At 47.3% G+C, this 23,642-nt stretch overlaps 1 protein-coding gene across 5 annotated transcripts in view; it reads left to right on the forward strand.

Moving 5' to 3' along the window:
* The window catches only part of DOP1B (DOP1 leucine zipper like protein B), a 103,805-nt gene that overhangs the window by 23,690 nt on the left and 56,473 nt on the right, over nt 1-23,642 (forward strand). For 4 of the 5 annotated variants that reach the window (XR_009008237.1, XM_057545937.1, XM_057545938.1 and 1 more), the window contains exons 2-10: nt 4,395-4,576; nt 4,957-5,127; nt 10,723-10,912; nt 12,681-12,779; nt 13,126-13,249; nt 15,087-15,196; nt 15,816-15,930; nt 18,348-18,468; nt 21,772-21,891. Coding sequence is in view for 4 of the 5 variants with exons in the window: in XM_057545937.1 (XP_057401920.1) it covers nt 4,395-4,576; nt 4,957-5,127; nt 10,723-10,912; nt 12,681-12,779; nt 13,126-13,249; nt 15,087-15,196; nt 15,816-15,930; nt 18,348-18,468; nt 21,772-21,891 (1,232 nt within the window). In the remaining variant the exon portion in view is untranslated. Of the gene's footprint in view, nt 1-4,394; nt 4,577-4,956; nt 5,128-10,546; nt 10,607-10,722; nt 10,913-12,680; nt 12,780-13,125; nt 13,250-15,086; nt 15,197-15,815; nt 15,931-18,347; nt 18,469-21,771; nt 21,892-23,642 lie in introns of those variants that run through there. The other variant, XM_057545940.1, reaches the window with a different exon arrangement.

Below are 23,642 nucleotides of genomic sequence, written 5' to 3' on the forward strand. Positions count from 1 at the left end.
CTAAAGTGGGCTGGCCGCGCTGGCCAGGCACTTCACTCGTGCCCAGGCCTGATGGCTTGGGCGCTGGCGTTGACAGCCCACAGGTAGAGGAGCTTCTGAATCGAGGGTGTCTGCCTGAAGAAAGCCGCCGGGCTGAACCAGCACACGGAGCTTTGACTATGTGGCAGCCAGGTGGGGAGTGAATCATTACATCTAACGATCTCATCCTCTTTTAAGTTTGCCCTAAAAACATGGAGCTGTTTCCCCCACGGCCGTGCGTTAGTCCTCAGTGAGACAGAGGAAAAGTCTCGCGTAGGTAGAATTTGAGATGCTACTTAGTACTACTCAGGTAGAAGGTGTCTTTGAGTGGGACCCACACCCACTTCCTGTGTAAATTAAGTCACACTGCGGGAGGAGGCTCCCTGTCTAGGGGAAGCCTTTGTTTCCAAAAGTGCTTCCAATCTACAACATGGAAAACCTTTTCACCCGGCAATTCTGATCTCCAGTCTTACCACATTTTTTTTTTTTTTAAGATTTTTTTGATGTGGACCATTTGTAAAGTATTGAATTTGTTACAGCATTCCTTCTGGTCTGTGTTTTGGTGGTGTGGTTTTTTTTTTCTTTTTTTTGGTTTTTTGGCCACGAGGCATGTGGGATCTTAGCTCCCCAACCAGGGATCGAACCCACACCCCTTGCACTGGAAGGCAAAGTTTTAACCACTGGACCACCAGGGACGTCCCTCCGGTTTTACCACTTGCAAAACGTTTCTTTAGAGTTTTTTCATTAAATATCCTTTAAGAAATAATATTTTCTTTCCTTTTTAATCTTAAATATTAATGACTATTTACCTTTTCCTTTGTTGCCTTAAAAAGAAACTTCAGTTCTCCAACTCCACCTCTTATTATATGCAGATTTTCTCCTTGGCTTCAGTGTCTCTTGGAATTCTCATCACCTGTTGGGTCCGCAGTTGATTTCATCTCCAAATATACAACAGTTTGAGTTTTTCTTTTCTAATACAATGTATTCCTCAAACTTCCTTGTTAACACATCTAACTAGTGCCCTTGTTTGCTTTTGTGACAGTAAAGGATATTATTTGTGAATGATTGGATTTCTGTCAGTTCTTTTAAAATGCAGTGCATTTTGTCTCCACCTTTAAATCTGGTGCTTAACAGTCAGCTTGTCATTATAATAAGAGGAGATGCTTGTTGATTGCTTGCTTTGTGGCAGGCCCTGAGCTAATTTCCTTAAGGGTGGTATCTCATGATGCTTGAAACTTTGTTAGGCACCATTATCCCTGTGAAACCGCAGCCCAGAAAGGTTAAGGGATTTACCCAACAGATGATGGAACTGGAATTCCAGGCTCTGACCCCCAAGGTCACAAGCTTAAACCAGGCATTATAATAGCCTCAGTCTTGTTTGTTTGTTTAACCTTCGTGTTGAAGCACATATTAAGTGCCAGGCTCTGTGGGAAGTGTGTTAACAGAATCACTATGACCCAGGCACTATTTTAGCCCCACTATTCGTGATGAGAATGGTACAGAGGGGAATCACTGTCATAGCTGCTCCAAGGAGCAGCCTTGCAAATCCTGTCCGGCCAAATCCTGACTGTAGGTTGGATGAAACCAGTTCATGATCTCTGGGTGTCTCTGCTCTACTCCTGAACCTGTGTGCTTTGATCTAACTTACCAATCTGATGGGTGAAAAGTATGGCATTTCATAGTAGTTTTTTTGTTTTGTTTTAAAATTTTAATTTTATTTATTTTTGGCTGCATTGGGTCTTCGTTGCTGTGTGCAGGCTTTCTCTAGTTGTGGCGAGCGGGGGCTACTGTTCATTGCGGTGCACGGGCTTCTCACTGTGGTGGCTTCTCTTGTTGTGGAGCACGGGCTCTGGGCGTGTGCGCTTCAGTAGTTGTGGCTCGTGGGCTCAGTAGTTGTGGCGCACGGGCTTAGTTGCTCCGTGGCATGTGGGATCTTCCCGGACCAGGGCTCGAACCCGTGTCCCCTGCATTGGCAGGTGGATTCTTAACCACTGTGCCACCAGGGAAGTCCCTCATAGTAGTTTTAATTTGCATCTTTTAAATCAGGAAGGATGAGCATCTTCTCATTTTTCTAAGTATTATCTGGTTATATCCTTTGTTCTTCTCTGCGTTTTCAAATCAGAGGCTTCCTTCATCTTCAGTGTACCTTTCCCTCAAGAGGCACTGACTCCCCGACTCAGATATGCTGTGTTGCTTGGATTAACATGGGCAGCATACAATGAACAGTCCATTCCACATGTCCTGGTCATGCCCTCAGTTTTTGGTTATGTTTCTTTTTCTAATTAAATTAAATGGGGTAACAAATTTAAATGAGAAAGAAATAGCAACCCGCCTTGTTCATTTGAAATGAATGGTTGTGGTTCCTTGTAATTCCATTTATATGGGAAGAAGTGTATTCGTCAGAATAGGGAAGGTTATGCCATGGTAACAAACAGTCCCCAAGCTCAGTGATTTTTACAGTGTTGTTGAGTTCTGCCTCAGTGGGTCAGTGGGTGGTTTCTGCTCTCTTAATTTCTCAGGGACCCAAGCTGGGAGGGGCTCCAGTTCAACCTGTGTCTCCGTGATCTTAGAGGCCAGGAAAGAAAACCCACTGGGCTTTGAGTTGGCTTCTAAAGCTTGTACCAGAAGTGACACATCATTCCACTCATCTCACTGGCCAGAGTAAGGTGCCACGCCTACATTTAAAAGGGCAGAGAAATGGGATCCTGCTGCTGTACAGCCCGAGAGAGCCAAACACTTTTGGATCCCAGATGACCACCTTAGGAGCTACAGCCCATCTTTTGCACCTCAGTTAGCAAAAGTCCTTAGACTATGCTGAGCAAAAGTGAGACTGTGACTTAAAAAGCAAGAGCTCTGCCTGACAAACATAACAGGTGAGGACAGAGCTTAGTTCTCCTCCTCCGAGATCATGGAGAAAGCCCACAGCTGCAGTATCGATAAGCCAGTGAGTCACAGACATGGTTTCCTAAAAGCTGTGTCTTCAGGACTGGCCAGCTGATACTTGTTGAAACTGGGTGATGGGTACTTTGCTGTTCTACCTGCTTTTCTATATGTTTGAAAATGTCCGTAATAAAACACAGTCTTTCCTGTGCATTTCCCACAGTTGTTTCCTCTCTTCCTTGACACCTCAGTTCTTACCTGCTGTTACAGCATGTGTTTCCAGGTCACCTCCTCAATTTTTCTTTTTGACACGAGCACATTAAAAAAATTATTTTGTTGGCTTGCCCTTTGTTTTAAGCTATCAGACTCTTGCAAATAATAGTTTAAGGTATTTCTTGACAACCTCTAGGTATAGTGGTCTTTTAGATGTAGGTTTATTGAATTTGAGAGTTCAATTAGACCACATGCTTCTGATGGAAAATATTATTTTGCTTCCTTTCCCTTTATCTCCTACATAACCTCATTATGCAGGATCCCATTTCTCTGCCTGTTTGGACATAGGCATGGCAGCGTGACTTACTCTGGCCAGTGAGATGAATGGAATCATGTCACTTCTGGCACAGGCTTTAGAAGCCAACTCTAAAGTTGGCTGTGAAGGCCTGTGAGCAGCTTTTTAAGAAGCGTGGACTTTACCCTGTCGGCTTTCAGTAAATATTTGTGTGAGTTGTATGGATTGTTCCACTGTAATGACGGACACTTGGTGTAGAAGATTGAGTCATGAGGACCCACCTAGTGCTCTGCGTGTGGTCACTCGATGCCATGAAGACCGGCGTTGACCTACTCCCAACAGGGAGATGCCGTGTTAGCAAGAAATCCGCCGACCGTGTTTCTCAGGTGCGGCCAGTGCCCGGGGATGCTTTAGCGCAGGCCAGGCCTGTGTCCTGCCGGAGGAGGCCCACCTCAGGGGGACTGTCATTCCATGCCAACAGGGATCTGACTTCCTCCTGGGGAACTGAATGGTGAGGACGCAGGAGTCATGGCCTACAGGTGTGTCCCACATACTCAGGGCCACCTGGCTGTGCAGCCAGGCTGGGATAATGATGGGGAGATCCAGGGCTTCCGTGGCGCACAGACGAGGGTTTTCCTGGGGACAGGAAGTCTGTGTTCTGCTTAGTCTCGTGTGTAGACTAGAGGCTTCCCCAGACAGAAGCACACAGCTCCATCAGCAACTGGCCTGACAGGGGCAGAGTCCCTTTGAAGGGATGCAGGGTTTCCCTTCACTGCTGGGGGCTTCCCAGCCCCGCGTCCCTGATGCTGGCTTGTGGCCCCCCCTCCCCAAGCCCTCCCGCGCAGTCCCTCTGTCCTCCTGTCCTGTCACGTCCCACCTCTTACAGCCACACTGGGGCCTGCTGGTGTCTTCCTGGCCTCGGCAGATGTCCTCTCCACAGTCAGTGTCACTGCTTTCTTCCTTATGTGCTTTTCCTCTTGTTTTCCAGGCTCTCCAGAGTAACCTGAGGTATTCCTTGCTGCCAAGACGGCTCGTTATCAGCAAGAGATTAGCTCAGTGCCTGCATCCTGCTTTGCCCAGCGGTGTGCACTTAAAAGCCCTAGAAACCTATGAAATTATCTTTAAAATTGTGGGGACCAAATGGCTGGCCAAGGATTTGTTCCTATACAGGTATGATAGCATCCCTACCGTTTTACTTTTTTATTACCCAAGTAATCCATATTTCAGTTCACAAGATGAGAAAATGATAAACAAAAAAATACAGAGGGGTGTGTCAGTTCACCATAAAGCCATCACAGAGGTAACCAGGGCTCACCTTCTGGAGTATGTTGTCCCTGACTTTTCTCTAAGTCGGAGTGTAACGTGCATACTGCCTATCACCTGCTCTGGGCCAACAGTTCATTGTGATCGTCTCCTGACAAGCGAGCATCTCCATCACCAGTGTAGATGGCTGGCTGGTTGCTTTTGAAAACCCCCTTGGGCTGGCCAGCCACTTGGAGCTTCTGAGCAGGTGTCTCATTTTCCCTCCTCTCCCTTTTTCTGTCCCAAAGCTGTGGGTTGTTCCCTCTTCTGGCACACGCAGCCATGTCGGTGAGGCCCGTGCTGCTTGGCCTGTACGAGAAGTACTTTCTCCCGCTGCAGAAGCTGCTCCTGCCGAGCCTCCAGGCCTTCATCATCGGCCTGCTGCCCGGCCTGGAGGAGGGCTCGGAGATCTACGACAGGTGGGTCTCATCCAGAGCTGACGGCTGTGCCCATCCAGGGGGGCCGCCCATGTGGTTTGTATTTTATTTCACTGCTGTATAAGAAACAGGGACAGTGGGACTTCCCTGGTGGCGCAGTGGTTAACAATCCGCCTGCCAATGCAGGGGACACGGGTTCGAACCCTGCTCTGGGAAGATCCGACATGCCGCGGAGCAGGTAAGCCCGTGAGCCACAACTACTGAGCCTGTGCTCTAGAGCCCATGAGCCACAACTACTGAGCCCACGTGCCACAACTACTGAAGCCCGCATGCCTAGAGCCATGCTTCGCAGCAAGAGAAGCCACCGCAATGAGAAGCCCGTGCACCACAATGAAGAGTAGCCCCCGCTCACCGCAACTAGAGAAAGCCTGCGCGCAGCAAAGAAGACCCAACGCAGCCAAAAAATAAATAAATAAAAATTAAAAATAAAGAAGCGGGGACAGAAGTGCAGAGACCCATGAAGCAGGGCGGGTTGATGTTTACATTTCTGTGGTGGTCTCTGCCTGACGAAATACTGTGTGCGCCTGGGAATTACCTCACTTCCAGGTGAGGGTCAGAAGGTAAAGCTTCCTGGAGTCGCAGTCAGTGGGCAGCAGAGATGGGATTCTACTCCCCATATGTCACATTCTGAAGTCCTCCTCCCTCCTGTTATACGAAGCTGCTTCCAATTGAAAAAGCAAGGCCACGTTTCATTGATGGATAAGCTCAAAAAGGGGCGAGGCTAAGCAGCATAGCTTTTGACAAGTTTCAGAAGCACCTTGGAGAAATTTGTCAAACTCATACGCACATAAGTTCATGCAGTGGTGTTTGTTTGTTTTGGTCATTGCTTAGGAACAGGAGAGAGGAGAGAGGCTGTATCCATTCAGATTGAGTATACAGAGTGTCCTGTTTCTCTGGAGAATCATAATGTAAGAGCTCATTTCCAGCGTATTAACTATTCTGAGTGATGCCGCAGTGATTAACTTCTGTTCATAGGACCCATTTTCAGAGCCCGCGTGCAGCCTGACTGGGAGGTTTAGAAACCTGTGTGCTTGCAAAAGTTTCCATTTGATTACACAAGAAACTGCTCGAACTTTCCCCATGCCAGAGGCCCCAGCTGCGCCCCCTTGGCCTATTTTGTGTCAGCAGTGACTGGAGCTTGCACGGGGTGTGGAGTGGAATCTCACAGTCAATCCGAAGTCCGCTCAGAGTGCTCCCCTCAAGGAAACCAAATAATCGGAATGGTTTGTGGGACAGTCGCTGGTGACCAAGGGTGCATTAAAGTCACAAGCCTCCGTGCTGGGATTGGATGCGCATTTGGCCGTTTGGAGCTTTCACACAGAACGGGTGGTGGCCATCCACTTCCCAGTGGGGAATCCACCTCAGCGGTGCACTGAGTCACTAGGATCCACTTCCCTAGGAGGCAGGGTCTGTCTCGTTGCTGTTTTAAACCTAGCACCGTGCCCTGAGAGGCTGGGTAGGTGTGTGCGTAAGGGAACAGTCAAGGTCTTATGGGGTCAACAAGAGGACCTTTACCAGACTCTGTTTCTTGACTCCTAGTACCAGGCTCTCTCTAGAGTTCTGATCCATTCACGTTTTCCTAACAGATGTGTGTATATAAATGCTTTTTCCCCATCATCTGAAGATGAACACATCAGCTCCCAAAGTGTATTGCAGTTTTTTTAATCTGTAAGAGTGAATCACACCAGGAGCATGTCGGTAGTTGGGGTGTTGTCATGTGTTCTCCTAGTTGATAAACAAATGTTCATGTGAACAGTCGCTAAAGTTGCTTAACACGGGTGTTTTCTCCCAACATTGTGATTTCTTGACGTTGAAACCAAGAGCTGAGTGAAGCTGCGTGAACCGCTGAGCAGAGGCAGGTGTGACAGAGCCAAGCCCGGCGTCTGCAGCCCTCAGAGGTGGGAGTGACTGGCCTTCCGAGGTGGAGGATGGTCTGGGGTTGTGTGGTCTCAGAGCACAGCAGAGGGGTGACCGCACGTGTCCGTGTCAGTTTGAGAGAGTTCAGCAGCGATTCTTCCCCAACGTGCATAGGAATCGAGTCAGACACCCCTGACCCCAGCAAATACTCTGCAGAGACTGGAAGGGGGGTTCTGGGGGCGGGGGGTCGTGATGTCCAAGGCGGTGGAAAAGGCAAAGCGGTGAGTGAGTGAGTTTGGGGCTGGTGAGGATGGGTGACTCAGGGGTCTTGTGGAGGCGGGGACAGTTCCTGGTCTGTTCTTGTCAGTGAACCATAAGGGAATGGAAATTTTGGCCAGTGTTAGGACTCGTTATTCACCCTGGCTTTCTAATAACCCTTTGATGTCTGCAGATCACTCCTGGCCAGAATTCCTTTTCTAAAGTGCCCAAGAAGTAGCCACATAGTGTGCTGTGTTTTGCTGTATGGAGAAAACAGGATTAGTGGTATTGGGGGCGGGAGAATATTCCACTCCTGTTCTGAGGAGGCGGAGGAGAGGAAAGCAGGCAAAACCCGGCTCCCCAGAGATGCCCCTTTAAGTCAGTGGCTCTCAGCCCGGGGTGGTTTCTGTCCCCCAGGGGACACTTGGCAATATCTGGGGACACTTCTGGTTGTTACACCTGGGGCGGGGAGGGTGCTTCTGGCATCTAGCTGGTTGAGGCCGGGGGTGCAGCTGAACGTCCCGCAGTGCCCACGCTTGCCTCCACAGCACGGGAGCGTCCAGCCCCAGGGGGCCACAGGGTGGAGGTTGAGAAACCCCGATTTAGATAGTAGTTGAAAAAGATTTATTGACCTTTCTTTTGGCTGATTCCAGGCACCATGATGACGAGCTCTGCTGGGTCTAGAGCTTTCCCCCCCTTCTTTGACGTATATCCGACTATGGTGGTGCGGGGCGCTGTTGTCACTGCCCTGCTTGTTCAGACGGTCACACCCACGCTGTTCGGTCTTGTGACAGCTCGGCTTTCCACGAGGGTCCATTCGGCAAGCGACCGCAAGGCCAGAGTCGTGCAGTGCCTGGGGCTCACGGCGCACGGCCTGTGTCCCTCACCTGCCGTCAGCTGAGGAGAGGAGAGCGTGTCAGTGCCGTCAGCGTGAGCTCGCGTTTGCAGGGGGCACGAAAGCAGCAGCCAGGGTGGCTGAGGGAGGACGGGAGGAGCAGGCATTGGGGGTTGGTGTGTGTGTTTTGTTTTGTTGATTGTTGGTTTTAAATAGAAAAGATTACCATTCTGGACACTAAACTGTTCACACTTATTTTGGAACTTCACAACTGAGGTGCTATGAGTAATTCTTTTTTTTTTTTTTTTTAATTAATTAATTTATTTTTGGCTGTGTTGGGTCTTCGTTTCTGTGCGAGGGCTTTCTCTAGTTGCGGCGAGCGGGGGCCACTCTTCATCGCGGTGCGCGGGCCTCTCACTATCGCGGCCTCTCTTGTTGAGGAGCACAAGCTCCAGACGCGCAGGCTCAGTAGTTGTGGCTCACGGGCCTAGTTGCTCCGCGGCACATGGGATCTTCCCAGACCAGGGCTCAAACCCGTGTCCCCTGCATTGGCAGGCAGATTCTCAACCACTGCGCCACCAGGGAAGCCCAGTAATTCTTATTTAGTAGAAAGTTACTTAATTTTTAACCCCAGTTAGCTTGTTCTTTACTTTGCTCTCCATAGCAGAGTCCTGTCATAATTGCCATTTTCGGACCTGTAGCATCATTTCAATTTTTAATATCCATTAATTTTTAGAATAAACTGGGAATTTTTATATTTATATATAAAGCTGTGTTTCTTTAATAAAGAAAACTAGCCAGTGTTCTGTAAATATTGAAGAAAGGATAGCATAAGTGGCATTCCCCAGGCTCTCAGACAGTGGAACCTCTCTACTGTGGAACAGCCCAAGTGGCCAGGGTTCCGTGGAACGTACTTTGGGGATATGCTGTCCTAAGCAAAGGGGATGTGACAGCAGTGTGTGCACTGTAGTGTCTGCGTTGGGTTTTAGCTAAGCGGTGGTCTTCTGGGATCCTGGAGAGAGGAGCACTCCGGGGCCTTCCTAAATTAATCTGTTGCTGTGGGAATCTCTTCCCAGCTCAGGACCACGCTGTCTGTCCAGAGGACACGGTGACCCATCTGCCCGACTTACTGTAACCGCAGCTGCTGCATGGTGCTTCTGCCCCAAATTAGGGCCTTTGTTTGGTTGTTTTCAGAGCTGGGCAAAGATAAGCTCTATTTGTTTGCTCAGCCTTGATAGGAGACCCATCAGTACCTTTAGCCACTAAAACCATTCTGCGTCCTTCTCCTAAACGCTTGGGTGTTACTTGTGCTTCTTCATTTTTTTTTCTCTGCATCTTTTGCTACAAATATTTTATGAGTCAAAAAGAAGGCTTAAGGAGACTAGGTTTAAGGAGAACAAAATTTATTTTTAGTATCAAAAGGTAGTAGGCATTTTTTGTATGAAATGTTTTAATATACACAGAAGTGGTTATTAAAAAGTAAGCTGAAGACAGTTTGGCTTATAGTAAAAGGGAAAGAGTGGCATTCATCTGACAGTTTTTTCAAGTGCCAGCTGTGTGTCAGACGCTCATCTGGGCACTGGGGGGCGTCAGCCAGCAGAGCAGACCTGGTGGTGACGGTGGCTGTGTGGCCTCAGCGTCAGCTGTGTTCTCCTGTGCTGAGTTTTTGCTCAAAGACTCTCAGGTATTTTCACAACATTTGCATCCCTTTTCCCTACCATAGCTGAGAGCTGAAACGCACAGAGGTTTCACTTCTGTGCGAGTGAAATCCCTTTGTGGGAGTTTGCCTCCGCTGTTGTATTGATAGATGCTATCACCCGGCCCGCAAGCTTTGTGTTCGCAGTCGGCGGGAAGGTGCCCCGTCAGCTGCACGTGCACCCCGAGCGGAGACGGGCCAGGCCTCGGTCAGTGTCAGTGGAAAAACAAGCCCGCACCCACTGATGCTGCTGCTTCTCTTAGAGGATGGCCGTGAAGTCGCTGACGTCGTGTCACGGGAGACCTGGATAAAGATAAAGAGATGAATGAATGCTGGCCGTCCGCAGGAGGGCTTCCTGGAGTGGGAGCCGGTGTATGGAGGTGCTGTGGGCAGAGTGATGGGAACTCGGCTCCAGACCTTCTGGAATGTGCCGTGCGGCAGGAGGCCCAGGGGAATGTTGTCCCCAGTGTTTCTAAAATCCGGTGTCACTGGGCACATTTTTGGCTGTGCTCAGGTTGGGGGTGTCTTTATCATTACTTAGGTCTTCAATCAGTCACATTAGCCTTTTTTTTTCTTTAAATGACTCCTCCTACTTTTATACAGAGTGGCTGATCTGCTCATCCACTTTGGGGCAGTGGAACCTGTAAGCACCATGGTGTCCACAGCAAGGCCGGAGGCGGAGACGGATCTCTGCCACAGTGTGACACAACGGGTCGGATGCCGCCTCTTGGCCAAGAAGCCACACCCCTCGGTGACATGTTTGTTTTAGCAAATTCAGTTTCAGTGACAGCCAGCAGGTGGACAAACACAGAAGGGTGAGAGATGGCAGCATCTCAAAATGAGGAAGATGGTGCTTTCTGGCCAGGGAGAGTGAGCAGCGCCCGTGAGAGCCCGCGGCATGCGCCCTAATTCTATGCTCTCCCGCCCACAGGACGGACGCGCTGCTCCTGAAGCTGTCCCTGGTGGTCGGCAGGGAGGTCTTCTACGCCGCCCTCTGGGGGAGCGTCCTGGCGAGCCCGTCCATCCGCCTGCCCGCCTCGCTCTTTGTGGTGGGCCACATCAGCCGGGGCTCGCCCGGCAGAGAGCAGAAGTACATGCTGGGGACCGACTACCAGCTCACGGTGGGTGCCGGGCTCCCGGCGGGGTGGCTCTCCGGCACCGGGGCCACGGGGTGGGGAGCGGGGGAGGGAGGGGAGGAGGGGGAGGGGAGGGGGCGGGGCAGCGGGAAGCAGAGGCGCTCTGAGGTTGGGCAGGCGAGGAGGCAGCATCACTGTGAAAGCCGCGATGGCGGCTTGGCTTCTAACACCTGCCTAACACCTGCGTCACGTTTGTGTATTCACGCGAGGAGGGCCCTCCGGGAGGCCCCGCAGCTTCCACGTTACGGGTGGCCGTCGACGGCGCTCCGCGGAGCCTGGCTGGGGTCTGCTGTTGAGCCACAGCCTCGTTTTCTTCCCCTGCCCCGTCACACCGCCCACTGCCCGCCCAGTAGGCTCGCTCCAGCTCCTGCCGTCATCCCCGCCGCCCTCCTCTCCTCTGGCTGCTCTCACACCTAGATTGTCCGTGCCCAGGCCCTTCTTCCCTGGCAGCGACCTGCCTTCTCATGATCTTGAAGAATGGGAACTTCCCAGATCTTTCTCCCTTTTCCCCAAAGTTACCATTTGTTTAATGGCCTGCAGTCTGTCGCCACCTAGTGGTGGACCCAGGCTTTGAAGTTAAAATGTTCAAAACTGAATCCATCATTAACAAAGTTGCACCGATTACTCACCCCTCTGAGTCCATTCCTCTTTGCAAAGTGGGAATAATGGAGCTTCCTCACGGGGCTCTCTGAGGAAAAGAGTGATGAAAAGGACCTCTGCTTAGGGCAGAGGAGACCCTCAATAGTCACGTTCCCTTCTTCCCTGCCCTGTTGGTACCACTTTGTTTCTTTCTCCGTTTTCACTGCCCTGCCTCAGCTTCTTGGGTCTCGTTCCTGGACCATCATGTAATTTTCTAACCGGTTTCTCCCCATCCCTTCCTCTCTCCATCCAGTCCTTTTTTGGTTGCTAAGAGATTCACTTTGCTAAAACATAGCTTTGCTCAGATCTGTACTGTGCTTGAAAAATACCTGTTTGCTGCAGATAAAGTCCATCCTCAGGAGTATTCTAACAGTCTGCTGCCAGCTCACCAGAGGCCTCACTCTCCACTTCAGGCCCGTTACACTCCCGGAGCTGGCTGCCTGGCCTGGCCTGGCACGTCTGTGATGCTGTCTTTGCTCCAGCCAGCCCGTCGTCCTGCACTCACTGCCTGTGCCTCTTCTCCCCCGTCTCAGCGTGTCTCCTGCCTGTATTACGAAAAACTCAGCTTACCCCCAAAGCTTCACTGTTCTCCCCAGTTGAAAGATCTCTCCCTCTCCTCTTCCCAGTTCTCATAGCTTTTTGTTACCACTTGTCTTATGGCTCTTATCTATTATGCAGCTGTATTACATCTATCTATACTCAGAAAAGACACTCAAAATGTCTACTTAATTGGTTTGGAATCCATTTGACTGACACTCTTTGGAGTTTTAGTGTAGCTGAAAGTTCCTATTGGCACCTAAATGTATTCGTTTCTGGGATTATAGAATTTGAGGTCTTAGAATCTGATGATCTGGTCCAAACCCCTCCGTCTCTGAGATGGAACAGTGAGGGCTGCGGCTGAAGGTCTTCCCGATGTCACACAGCCCCCTAGCGTCTGGAGCTAGAACCAAGTTTCCCATATTTATATCTTATTATTCTGTTCCACACGATATAACACGGTGGTTTCAAGATTGCCAGGAAAAGTTATTTTCATTTTTATGACTATAAAGAGTAGCCTGCAAATGATGTCCAATGTCTTGGGCATGAAATGTTCGTGGCTTTTTGTCTTTTATAGGTAAAGTCCTTATGTGCATCCCTGTTGGACTCAAACGTGCTGGTGCAAAGAAATAATCTGGAGATTGTCCTGTTCTTCTTCCCATTTTATACCTGTCTGGTAAGCCGTTTGTGCTCTTCGAGGGGAGTCGCTGGTCTTTCCTGAGGCCGTGGGGTAGACGGGAGCGGTCCGAGCCCTCTCGTCCGGAGGGGAGGGCAGCCACTCAGTGACCACTCTTCGCTTTCAGCCATTCAGGGTCCTCGGTCATTTCTGTGAGGGTGGTGTTTCCATAGCGAAAATTGAATAGCCTCTTTCCCTGGGCAGCGTGTACAAAACCAGCCCCTTTTGAGAACCGCCTCTTTAAGATAAAGCTTTTGTAGATTGGTGAGGAGGGGCCACGTGTCAGCAAGCTGGCGATTTCCTATGTCATCTCCTTGCAGTGTAATTTTCTCTTTCCTCCTCATAGGATTCCAACGAGAGAGCCATCCCCCTGCTCCGGTCCGACATGGTGCGCGTCCTCTCGGCCGCCACCCAGACCCTCCTGAGAAGAGATATGTCTCTGAACAGAAGGCTTTACGCGTGGTTACTAGGTACTGAGTAATACGTGGGAGTTGAAAAGTCAGAGTTAAGGTGAAACCTTTGAGTGCTGATTTTTGGAATAAAGTCGCAATCTTGTTGATACATTTCTGAATCACAAAGTGTGGAAAGATAACACGGTGACTGAATTGGCACTGGTCAGCTGAGTTCTGCTGCCTACCCCGCAGCTTTGGTTGTTTTGCAGCTGTTACATAAAAAAAACAGAAGTAATGGGATTTTTAAAATGTTAACCGAATTCCATTTTAAGAAGCTTGGAAGACCACAAAATGTGGGAAGGAACTGAGGGTGTCATGGTTTCGTAGCTGCTTATTGTGGTCAGATTATACTTAACTCGCTAACGCTGGGTCGTCTCTGCTGAGTACACGATTGATTTCACTTAAACTCATAATAGAACTAAAAACAGTGCCATTGAGAAGGTTCACATGATACTGAAGCTTCCTTATTAAAGCCTTATTCAGGTAGGAAGAAGTTTCATGGGATAAGACTGTGTGTGAGAAAACCCAGAAACATGGAATATATGTAAAAGAAGGTTTTGTCTGGATGGGAACGTTTGTGGCATTGACACGTTTGGGGAGATATTTGGATGACTTTGGAAGAGCATGAGACCCCGGTTCATGTTTCTGTGAGCACGTATTCTTGTGAACAGACTGCAGACCTGTAGGAAAAGAGCCATTGACCGTTGGTTGGATGGAAGGCTTCAGGGGGACAAGTCCAGGAAATCACAGGGCCTAAAATTCCCAAGTCCATGTACCTAAGTGAAGGTGGTTTACAGAGTGATTGTGAAAAAACTCCGTAGTTTTTTTTTTAGAAAGACTTTATTTTTTTAGAGCAGTTTTAGGGTCACAGCAAAACTAAGAGGAAGGTCCAGAGAGTTCCCACCTCCCCCCTCCTCCTCACCAAGCACGGCCTACCCTATCACCGCATCACCCACTGGAGTGGCACGTTTATTACAGTCGAGGAACCTACACTGATACCTTATCGTCACCCACAGTCGGCTGTTTACACAAGGGTTCACACTTGGTGCTGTGCATTCTGTGGGTTTAGACAAAGGTATAATGACATGCGTCTACCGTTACAGTGTCACACAGAGTATTTTCCTGCCCTAAAAATCCTCTGCTTCTCAGCTTTTTTTTTTTTCAACCCTCATAGATCTTCTCATACCAATGCCAGAAAGTCCTCTTAACCTTTTCTTCCCCTAGTTGTAAAACTTCCAGAAGTCATAGCACAGAAGCTTAGGAAGGATTTCCAGAAGGATATTTACAGGCTCTCTGAGCATTTTTGTTAAAAGGATGATTTTGTTAAATGCACGGCTGCCTTCCAGTGGGGCTAGGCACACTGTATGTAGACAGGACCCTGGACCCAAGTTCAGTACCGGCTCCAGCTTGTTTAGCCGCGACCCCAGGAGTCCAGACTGTCTGCTTAGAAAGATGCTGTTCCTTGCCCTGAGGACCTTAGAGACTTACCAAGGCTCAAAAGGAGGGCATATAGTTGAGAATACCTTGATTTTTACATAGTGCCATACAAATAAATACTGGTTTTTAAAAATGATACTCATTCCATTAGATCCTCGTAATCATACTTGTCGAAGACAATCAGGATGAATTCTTGGGGTAAACTAAATTGATGCCCGTTGAGATGGAATTCTGCCTGTCTGATCCCTGGCCCACCACTGTCAGAAGAAAATAGGTCTTGGTTTTGCTGGATCTGATTTTGGTTTTCTGTTGGAGGAATTCTATTTTTAAAAATGTCAGAGCATGAGACCTTTGCACAATAAGACGTACTTTAAATGTATAGATTTCTTTACAGCTCACGGTGCTTGTTCTTTTATAGGTTCAGATATTAAAGGAAATACCGTTGTGCCGGAATCGGAAATCTCAAGTTCTTATGAAGACCAGTCCTCGTATTTTTTTGAGAAATATTCCAAGGATCTTTTAGTTGAGGTAAAGGAGCATTTCTGGAAAGTAGATCCCAATTAGGGCATTCCTGACCATGGTTCTTCAGTGGAGTTCCTTGTGGGATCTCAGAAGTAGACAGGGGGCCTGTTCCTTAGTACATGGTTGGGAAAATCTCGTGTATGGTTGTCCCTTGGAATCTGCAGAGATTGATTCCAGCACCCCCCTACCCCACCCCACCCCACCCCCATGGATACCAAAATCAACAGATGCTCAAGTCCCTCATATTTATAACTTGGCCTAGTATTTGCATATAACCTATGCTCATCCTCATACCTTAATCCGTCTCTAGATTACTTATGATACCATCTCTAGATTATTTACGACGTAAATGCTGTGTAAATAGTTGTAGAATACAGTGTAAATGCTATATAAGTAGTTGCCAATGTACAACAAATTGAAGTTTTGCTTTTGGGAACTTTCTGGAATTTTTTTTCCCGAATATTTTCAATCTGCAAGACCCACGATATGGAGGGCCGACTGTAGTCACCTCGTGTTGCATGACTACTTTTACTTCTATCCCAGAGCATTTAACAGCTAGAACAACCAATAAAGTCATACTGTACTTTATATAATATCCTAATATGTGGCTTTAAAAAAAAAATAGGGTCTGGCTGAGATACTGCACCAGAAGTTCCCTGATGCTGACGTAGAGGAACGCCACCACACGTACCTGAAGCCTTTCCGCATCCTTCTCAGTCTGCTTGACAAGCCAGAAATAGGTAACATTAGATGAGCTTTACCATCATACACCATTAAAACTCCGGTGAGATACAATCAACGTGTTTTTTAGAATACAGTTTAATCTTTGGAAGTTCAGAATCTTGAAGTAGTTTAGTCATGCTGTGTGCTTCAGTTTTCATTATCTGGGCACCACTTAAAAGTTTTGCACAATTACTTGAACGTTTTTGTGAAGAAATTATAATACCTTTGAGCTGTTGTGCTCGTCTGTGCATGTGCCTGCAGGGCACATACAGTACTGACCTTGTGAGAACATTTCTGCAATCAAATCATTTCTTCAACTGAGCCTTGATTGTATTCTCAAGCAAATAGGGGACGCTCCTCCATCTTTTTGCCTTGTGACCCTGGGCAAGCCCCTTCTGCTGTTTGGGCCTCAGTGTTTTCCTCTGTCAAATAAAGGGGTTTGAACCAGACTCTAGTTCCAAAAGCGTTGCCCCTTATATACCATGGTCCTCTGGGCACCCGTTGAGGAAAGTGACCTTCTCTCCCTTCCTTTAAAAAAAAGAAACTGCCCCGGTATCCATTCACTGTAAGATCTCAACATCTCATCTCTTGAACACGGTAACAGGGAAGGAAACCCCCTTCTCCGTGGGATTCATCCCCGATGGCATCATCTGAGCGCTCAGGACTTGCCCACCGTCCGGGCGCCGTTTGCAGAGAACGAGAGCTGAGGGCATTCGTTAAGTTCCTCCGCCCTCTGGCCTCAGGATGGGGACCCTTTGTTTATGCATTCGGAGACAGGCGTGGGGCATCTGTGCAGCAGGGAAGGTGCTAGGCTCTAGGTGTACAAAGGGAAACAAGGGCTTCTGGTCAAGGGAGACGGAAGGGAGACTGAGGTCCTGGTGTGTTTTCACTGTTGTTAATAATAATGGTGACATTTTTTTGAGCAGTTCTTTTGTGCATCGTTAATACGCATCTCCAAGCATACTTCTGTACCTCCAACAAACCTGGGGGGTAGATTTTCTTACTATACACATTCTACAGAGGGAGAGACTAAGGTTGAGCAAGGCTAAGTCATTTGCCAGGGGCCACCCAGGAACTGGGACTCAAACTCTGGAGTCTGTTTGACTCCAGAGCCTGAGCCCTCTTTGTCAGGACTCTGCTGCTTCCTTGATGGCACTCGGACGGCCCATCCCCGAGATGTTACTCATGTAACACCAATGAACTTGGGTACCGTGACAGGTGCAGCTCTGGCTGCTCCTGACCAAAGTCAAAGCACGAAGCTTTTGTGCCTCCAAGCTCCGCCCTTGGAGATGGGTGTTTTACGTCAAGGCTTTGACATGAGCCAAGTAAAACGTTGAGCTAGCTTGGGCTCCAGGTCATATTTTCTGGAGGGGGACGAATGGCAGGCTTCTGCCCCATCCCAGCAAATTCGTCCTATCTGATAATTTAGTTTTCCAAGGAAAGACACACCTGAAGGGCAAAGGAGTGGATTGATAATGTAGAGTAGAAGGCATAGGAGGGTCATAGGTCAGTCTTATCTGTGCTTTGGCTACCAAGCTTTAGCCACTTCCTCATTTCTTCTCCTTGAATCTTGACCACAAGCTTTCCTTCACTAGTAAAAAGCATTTGGCAGTCTTATGCTATAGATAAAATACACCTGGGACTTGTCGTGAAAAAGAGACCTTTTGTCTTTGGAAGCATAGGAGATTAGATGATTTGCTGATTCCTTGTTTGACAGAGCTTTTGTTTTCTCTGAATCATCCTGCGTTCACTCCTCTGAATACATGAGTGGGAAGTCACACCCTCCCATCAGGCCTGCTGGTTGATGTTTGTGGAGCAGAAATGTCCAGCCGCCTTCCAACTGCCTATCTGGCAGGGTCCAGTTCTTTTGTGCCATCTGAGGCTTTTCTGGGTTGGTGTTATTTCTTTTGTGTCGTTCTAGCTCATCAGTAAAAGAATTCAGAATAGGAAGTTGCCTTACTCTGTTGGTGCTTCTGTGGAGTGACGGCCTCTGGCCAGGCACTTTCTGCACACTTAAAACATTTAACCCACTCCCTGCCTCTTTCGAGAATCCTCCTGGGGCAAGTTATTCAGCGTCTGGGCCTCAGTCCTCTTGTCCCCTTGTAATCAGGACAGCCCACCTGATTGCATACCTGGTTCTGCGGCTATTGTGAGGATTAAATAAGTTAATAGCTATAGAATGCTTAGAACAGTGGCCAGCACACAGTAAGCTCTACAAAAATGTTGGCTGTTTTCACAGATGTTATTCCCCCAGCTAAAGGTGTCATTGTCACAACTAAAGTTTCCATACATTTAAGACCATATAAATTATCTATGTGTTAGATAGAGTTACTCTCAATACGCTTTATACGTTTGTCATCGGTTTACAATGGATTTTTTAAAAAACATTTTGATTATTAATTTATTTATCTGGACATTTTCTTTTCAATTGCAGGGCCTCAAGTTGTTGGGAATTTGTTTCTCGAAGTCATCCGGGCCTTTTATTCTTACTGCAGAGATGCTCTCGGCTCTGATCTTAAACTGAGCTACACTCAGAGTGGAAATTCGCTGATAAGGTACTGGTGTGGCTTCCACCTTCACTCTTCCTCCCTCCCTAATGCCATGATTTTTTTTCTCTGTTTACCATAAATTGTGAAGTGCTCAAGAAAGTAGGGATGCAGAGGGTCAGGCCACGCCTTAAAATAACCTGTGCTCTAAAATCAATCAATATGAATCGACTCTTCCCTATTGAATACTGTGATGATTAAAAGGAGTTTGATCTTGTCTCTGCCCCACACTGGGAAGTACAAACCGTATTTACTGATCAAGTGTGAAAAGTTGCTCAACAAAGGCAACTGGGTCTGGTGTACAAGTGGTGAGTGACGGGGAGGAGGGCCGGCGGGAGGTCAGGTCAGGAAGTGGGGCGAGTGGGTGTGAGTCTTCAGGAGACCGGTCAGAAGGGGGGTAGCAGGGAGCAAGGCGAGGGCACCCCAGGGGCATGAAGGCGCTCTAGGGCCCTGGAGGTAGGGTGAGTGGGGTTTGGGAGACAGCAGACGTGGCGATAACTTAAAGTGTGTAGTTAGCCATCAGCCCTGTGTTTTGTTCTGTCTTTGTACTTTTTAAGGTAGTACAACCTCTTCCTTTTTACTTTACTCTTAATATAATTTCCTTCTCCCTGACTCGGCATTGGGTATATTAAAAATTTAAATCAATTAGAAGATTTTTCTGGTTTATTAATTGTAAGCGTACCAAGAGTCTTTAGTGTTTGCTTTTTTGCTCGAGGAATGAGAGTAGTTTATTGTTTTCCTGAATATGAAAGTAATACATGTTCATGGTAGAGTATACCAATATTTGAAGGCATCAAGGAAAAAGATATTATCCATAATCCCACCACCCTTCAGAGAAAAACATAAAACATTTGTATTTCTTTCCAGACTTTCAGTGCATAAGTACACAGGTGCCTATCATTTATTTTTATTTTTAGTTATTTATTTATTTTTATTTATTTATTTAAGTTCTTAGTTGCAGCACACAGGACCTTTTTTTTTTTTTCCAAATGGGAATTATTTATTTATTTATTTATTTATTTTTGGCTGTGTTGGGTCTTCGTTTCTGTGCGAGGGCTTTCTCCAGCTGCGGCAAGTGGGGTCCGCTCTTCATCGCCGTGCGCGGGCCTCTTACTATCGCGGCCTCTCTTGTTGCGGAGCACAGGCTCCAGACGCGCAGGCCCAGTAATTGTGGCTCACGGGCCTAGTTGCTCCGCGGCATGTGGGATCCTCCCAGACCAGGGCTCGAACCCGTGTCCCCTGCATTAGCAGGCGGACTCCCAACCACTGCGCCACCAGGGAAGCCCTATTTTTATTTTTAAGGTGGAGTTACAGTACCTGTTTAGTTGCCTGTTTGTTTTTTTTAATACAAGTTGTGAATGGCTCTGCACTCTTCTCCTATGGAGGATAGTGGTTGCCTTTAAGTCCTCAGTAAGGAGTTATACTTATTTAAGAAATCCTGACTGATTGACCAGTCTCTTATTGATTGACTTTTGGGCGGTTTCCACTTTTTCAATATTTTAAAATTGATCTCGGAGAGGCAGCAGCAGTAAGTGGTGGCTTGAAGCAAGATCTTAGTTCCCTGCTCAGGAATTGAACCTGGGCAGCCTGGATGAAAACCGGGAATCCTAGCCACTAGACCAGCAAGGGCAAGAGACTAGACTCAAATTTTCCCTGGCTCTGTCCTTCGTTTGAAAGCAAGACTGTTTCAAGGAGGCAAAAACTGTAAAAGCAGGTGCAAAGTTTATTATTAGAGGCACAGCACAACAAGTGGGAGAGCACACAGAGAAACCGTTTATTTAAGTTTCTTTTCCACACCTGACCTGCCCTAGGACCCTCCCCGATATGTGTGTGCAGCTTTTTTCCAGGACGGATTCCAGCCCAGAGGCCCATGGCGGGGGCCTTGGCATCACCTATTGTGGGGTGGCGCCCCCTCCTTTTTGACCCCCAAGGAGCCTTTCTGCGCACACGCCATGTCTCCCTTGCCCCAAGGATGGGAAATATGTGACCTCTCCATCTTTTACTCAGACAGGGTTTAGCCCCTCTCTGTTCCTGCCATGACTGTTATCTTAGATAAAGTGTCCTCAGGAGACAAAGCCTGGCTATTTACTCTGTTTCTGTTGTTATTTCTCTTTGGAAGTGCAAACAGGAGGCTGGATGTAAATGCCTAACCTGGAGCCCATCTATCTCTCCTGTCTCAGGAAATGCAAACAGGAGGCTAGTTGTAAGTGTCCGGCCTGAAGCCCACCTTTTTCCTGCCCCAAGAAATGTAAACAGGAGGCCAGTTGTAAATGCCTAGCCTGGAGCCCATCTATCTCCTGCCTCAAAATGACATTGTCATGATATGCTTATGCCTACATCTTTTTTTTTTTTCCTGGCCAAGCTGTGCAGCATGAGGGATCTTCGTTCCCCGACCAGGGATTGAACCCATGCCCCCTGTATTGGAAGTGCCGTGTTTTAACACTGGACCACCAAGGAAGTCCCCCTTTGCCTACATTTTTGTGTACCTCTACAAGGATTTCTGTAGGATAAATCCCTAGAATAAATTTCCTGAGTCATAGAAGATATGCATTTAAATGTTAGCCGAATTTCCCTCCTAAATGGCTGTACTGTGTTATTCCACCAATAGAGTATGTAATTACCTATGGTTGGACTAAAGCTGGTTTTCCACATAACATTCTTTTTTACAATAGCTCTTTTTTCTTTATTTTTCTTTATGTATTTATTTATTTGTTTTTGGCTGTGTTGGGTCTTCATTGGTGCCGCGGGCTTTCTCTAGTTGCTGTGAGCAAGGGCTACTCTTGCGTTGCAGTGCGTGGGCTTCTCATTGCGGTGGCTTCTCTTGTTGTGGAGCACGGGCTCTAGGCGTGCGGGCTTCAGTAGCTGTTGCTCGTGGGCTCTAGAGCGCAGGCTCAGTAGTTGTGGCACACGGGCTCAGTAGTCGTGGCTTGTAGGCTCTAGAGCGCAGACTCAGTAGTTGTGGCACATGGACTTAGTTGCTCTGCGACACGTGGGATCTTCCCAGACCAGGGCTTGAACCCGTGTCCCCTGCATTGGCAGGCGGATTCTTAACCACTGCGCCACCAGGGAAGTCCTACAACAGCTCTTACGCTTACTTCTGAGGGAATGGATCAGTATAAATACCGTTTAGGATGGCACGATGCATTTTCTTCCCTATATAAGAACAGTAATACTTCTTATCTATGACCGAGTTTGTCAGTCTCTCTAGAAATAAGTTGTAAATGGTACAATGAATTCGTTTTTCAGACATGGCATTCCCGTAATACAGGTTTTTTCATAGATATATTTATAAATATCCCTCTTCCTTTACAGTACAATAAAAGAAAACAGAAATGCCTCTGAGATTGTTAAAACAGTGAATTTGCTCGTCACATCCCTAAGCACAGACTTCCTCTGGGATTACATGGCAAGGTGTTTTGAGGACTGTTTTAGGTAAGCCTCCAGTTCAGGGGTTATGAACGTGTGGGAGGGAACTGAGAGTGTCATGGTTTCGTAGCTGCTTATTGTGGTCAGATTATACTTAACTCGCTGACGCTGGGTCGTCTCTGCTGAGTACACGATTGAATTCACTTAAAATCATAATAGAACTAAAAACAGTGCCATTGAGAAGGTTCACATGATACTGAAGCTTCCTTATGAAAGTCAAACTTCAGAAACTCGTCTGTGCATTTTCTGGTTAGGTCGATCTAATTGTCTTTCTTTGCATGGTGCCCTTGGAGCCCTAATCTATTCAAGAAGCTTAGTTTTGTGGTCCTGGGACTGGAAAGAGTGTTTTTGAAATCATCAGTCATCTTAAATTCTTATTGAAATTAGTGTGTAACTGTTCAGATGAAAGCATTCATGTTCTAAGCTACTGTAATCAGCTTTCCTGTCACTTTCAATCTGGTGAATTGCACCACCTCCAAATTGCTGGCGGTGGCGTGCTCAGGACAGCAAACTTTCATGTGGAGTCCTTTCCCATGTGATTTGCACTGTTAAGGAGGACTGATGTAATCTCTCAAACCCCATTTTGTCCTGTGAGTCATGCTGTGAAACTTCATTCTTATCACGTCCTTTGGAATGCTCTGTGTTCTCACAATGTCTTCTGTACCTGCAACTGTGATCAAAGCATAACTTATTAACGTTTGCCGCGGGCCATCCCCTGGACACCCCCAGGAGAAGCAGGCCCATCCATCATATAAGAAAGCCGGAGCTCAGAGATGTGAAGTACCTTGTGTGACATTGCACAGCAGATCAGCAGCAGCTGAGATTAGAACCAGGCGTGCCCGACATCCAGCTGCTTCTGCCATGCCCTTTGCCTCCTCTGGTGCCAGGCCCCAGCAGGCGTTCAAACCTGTGATGAGTAAATTAATTGTAATCGGATCCACGGCGGGCAGCAAGGCCATGTTATACTGAGGCTAGAGTGTATTTTGGTCAGCTTAGTTCCATTTCAGAGTTACGAGGAGTGCTTTCTTTAAAAAAAAAGAAAAAAATTAACTAGGAAACATTCCAATGTAAGAAAGGATGGGAAATGATGTCAGACACACATGCATCCATTGCTGAAATTATAGACCACACTTGATCATTGTTTTTCACATCTTTTTTTTAAAGAAATAAAATGTTGCTACCCAGATAGAGCTGACTCCCCACCTTCCCAGCACTTTTCCCTCCTTTCATCCCAGCTTTCATTACTGTCCTGAAGTTCATGTCTGTCCTGTGATATCTGTGTTTTTATGACATGTGTATCCAGAAATGATATAGTCTGTTTTGTCTGTTCAAATTTTATATAAATACTATCAAGTTGTATATAACTTTTTGCAATGTGTTGTTTTGGGGGGTGGGGTGGTCCACAGCCCTTTGGAGATTTATGTACACCTAGTTCATTCATCTTGGGTATAGTAGTCCAGTGTGTGAATAAACCAGTTTTAGTCTTTTCATTGTTGCAAATAGTACTCTGGTGACCGTGTTGGTCCTGTCTCTTTACACACAGATGCATGGGGTCTCTTTAGAGCAGGCACCCAGAAGCAGAATCTCCCAGATGTAGTGGACACAGTTCTTCAGTCCCTTACCAAGATAAATGCCAAGATAACTAAGCGATAATTTACAATGAAGAAAATTAACTCAGGTTGAATTGTACTGTGATAGCTAGATGAATCCAAAATTACTGCTTTGGGAACCAGTATATTGACTTTTTAACTTACATA

This window comes from Balaenoptera acutorostrata, chromosome 4 (assembly GCF_949987535.1).
Source record: "Balaenoptera acutorostrata chromosome 4, mBalAcu1.1, whole genome shotgun sequence".
Classification (NCBI taxonomy): domain Eukaryota; kingdom Metazoa; phylum Chordata; class Mammalia; order Artiodactyla; family Balaenopteridae; genus Balaenoptera; species Balaenoptera acutorostrata.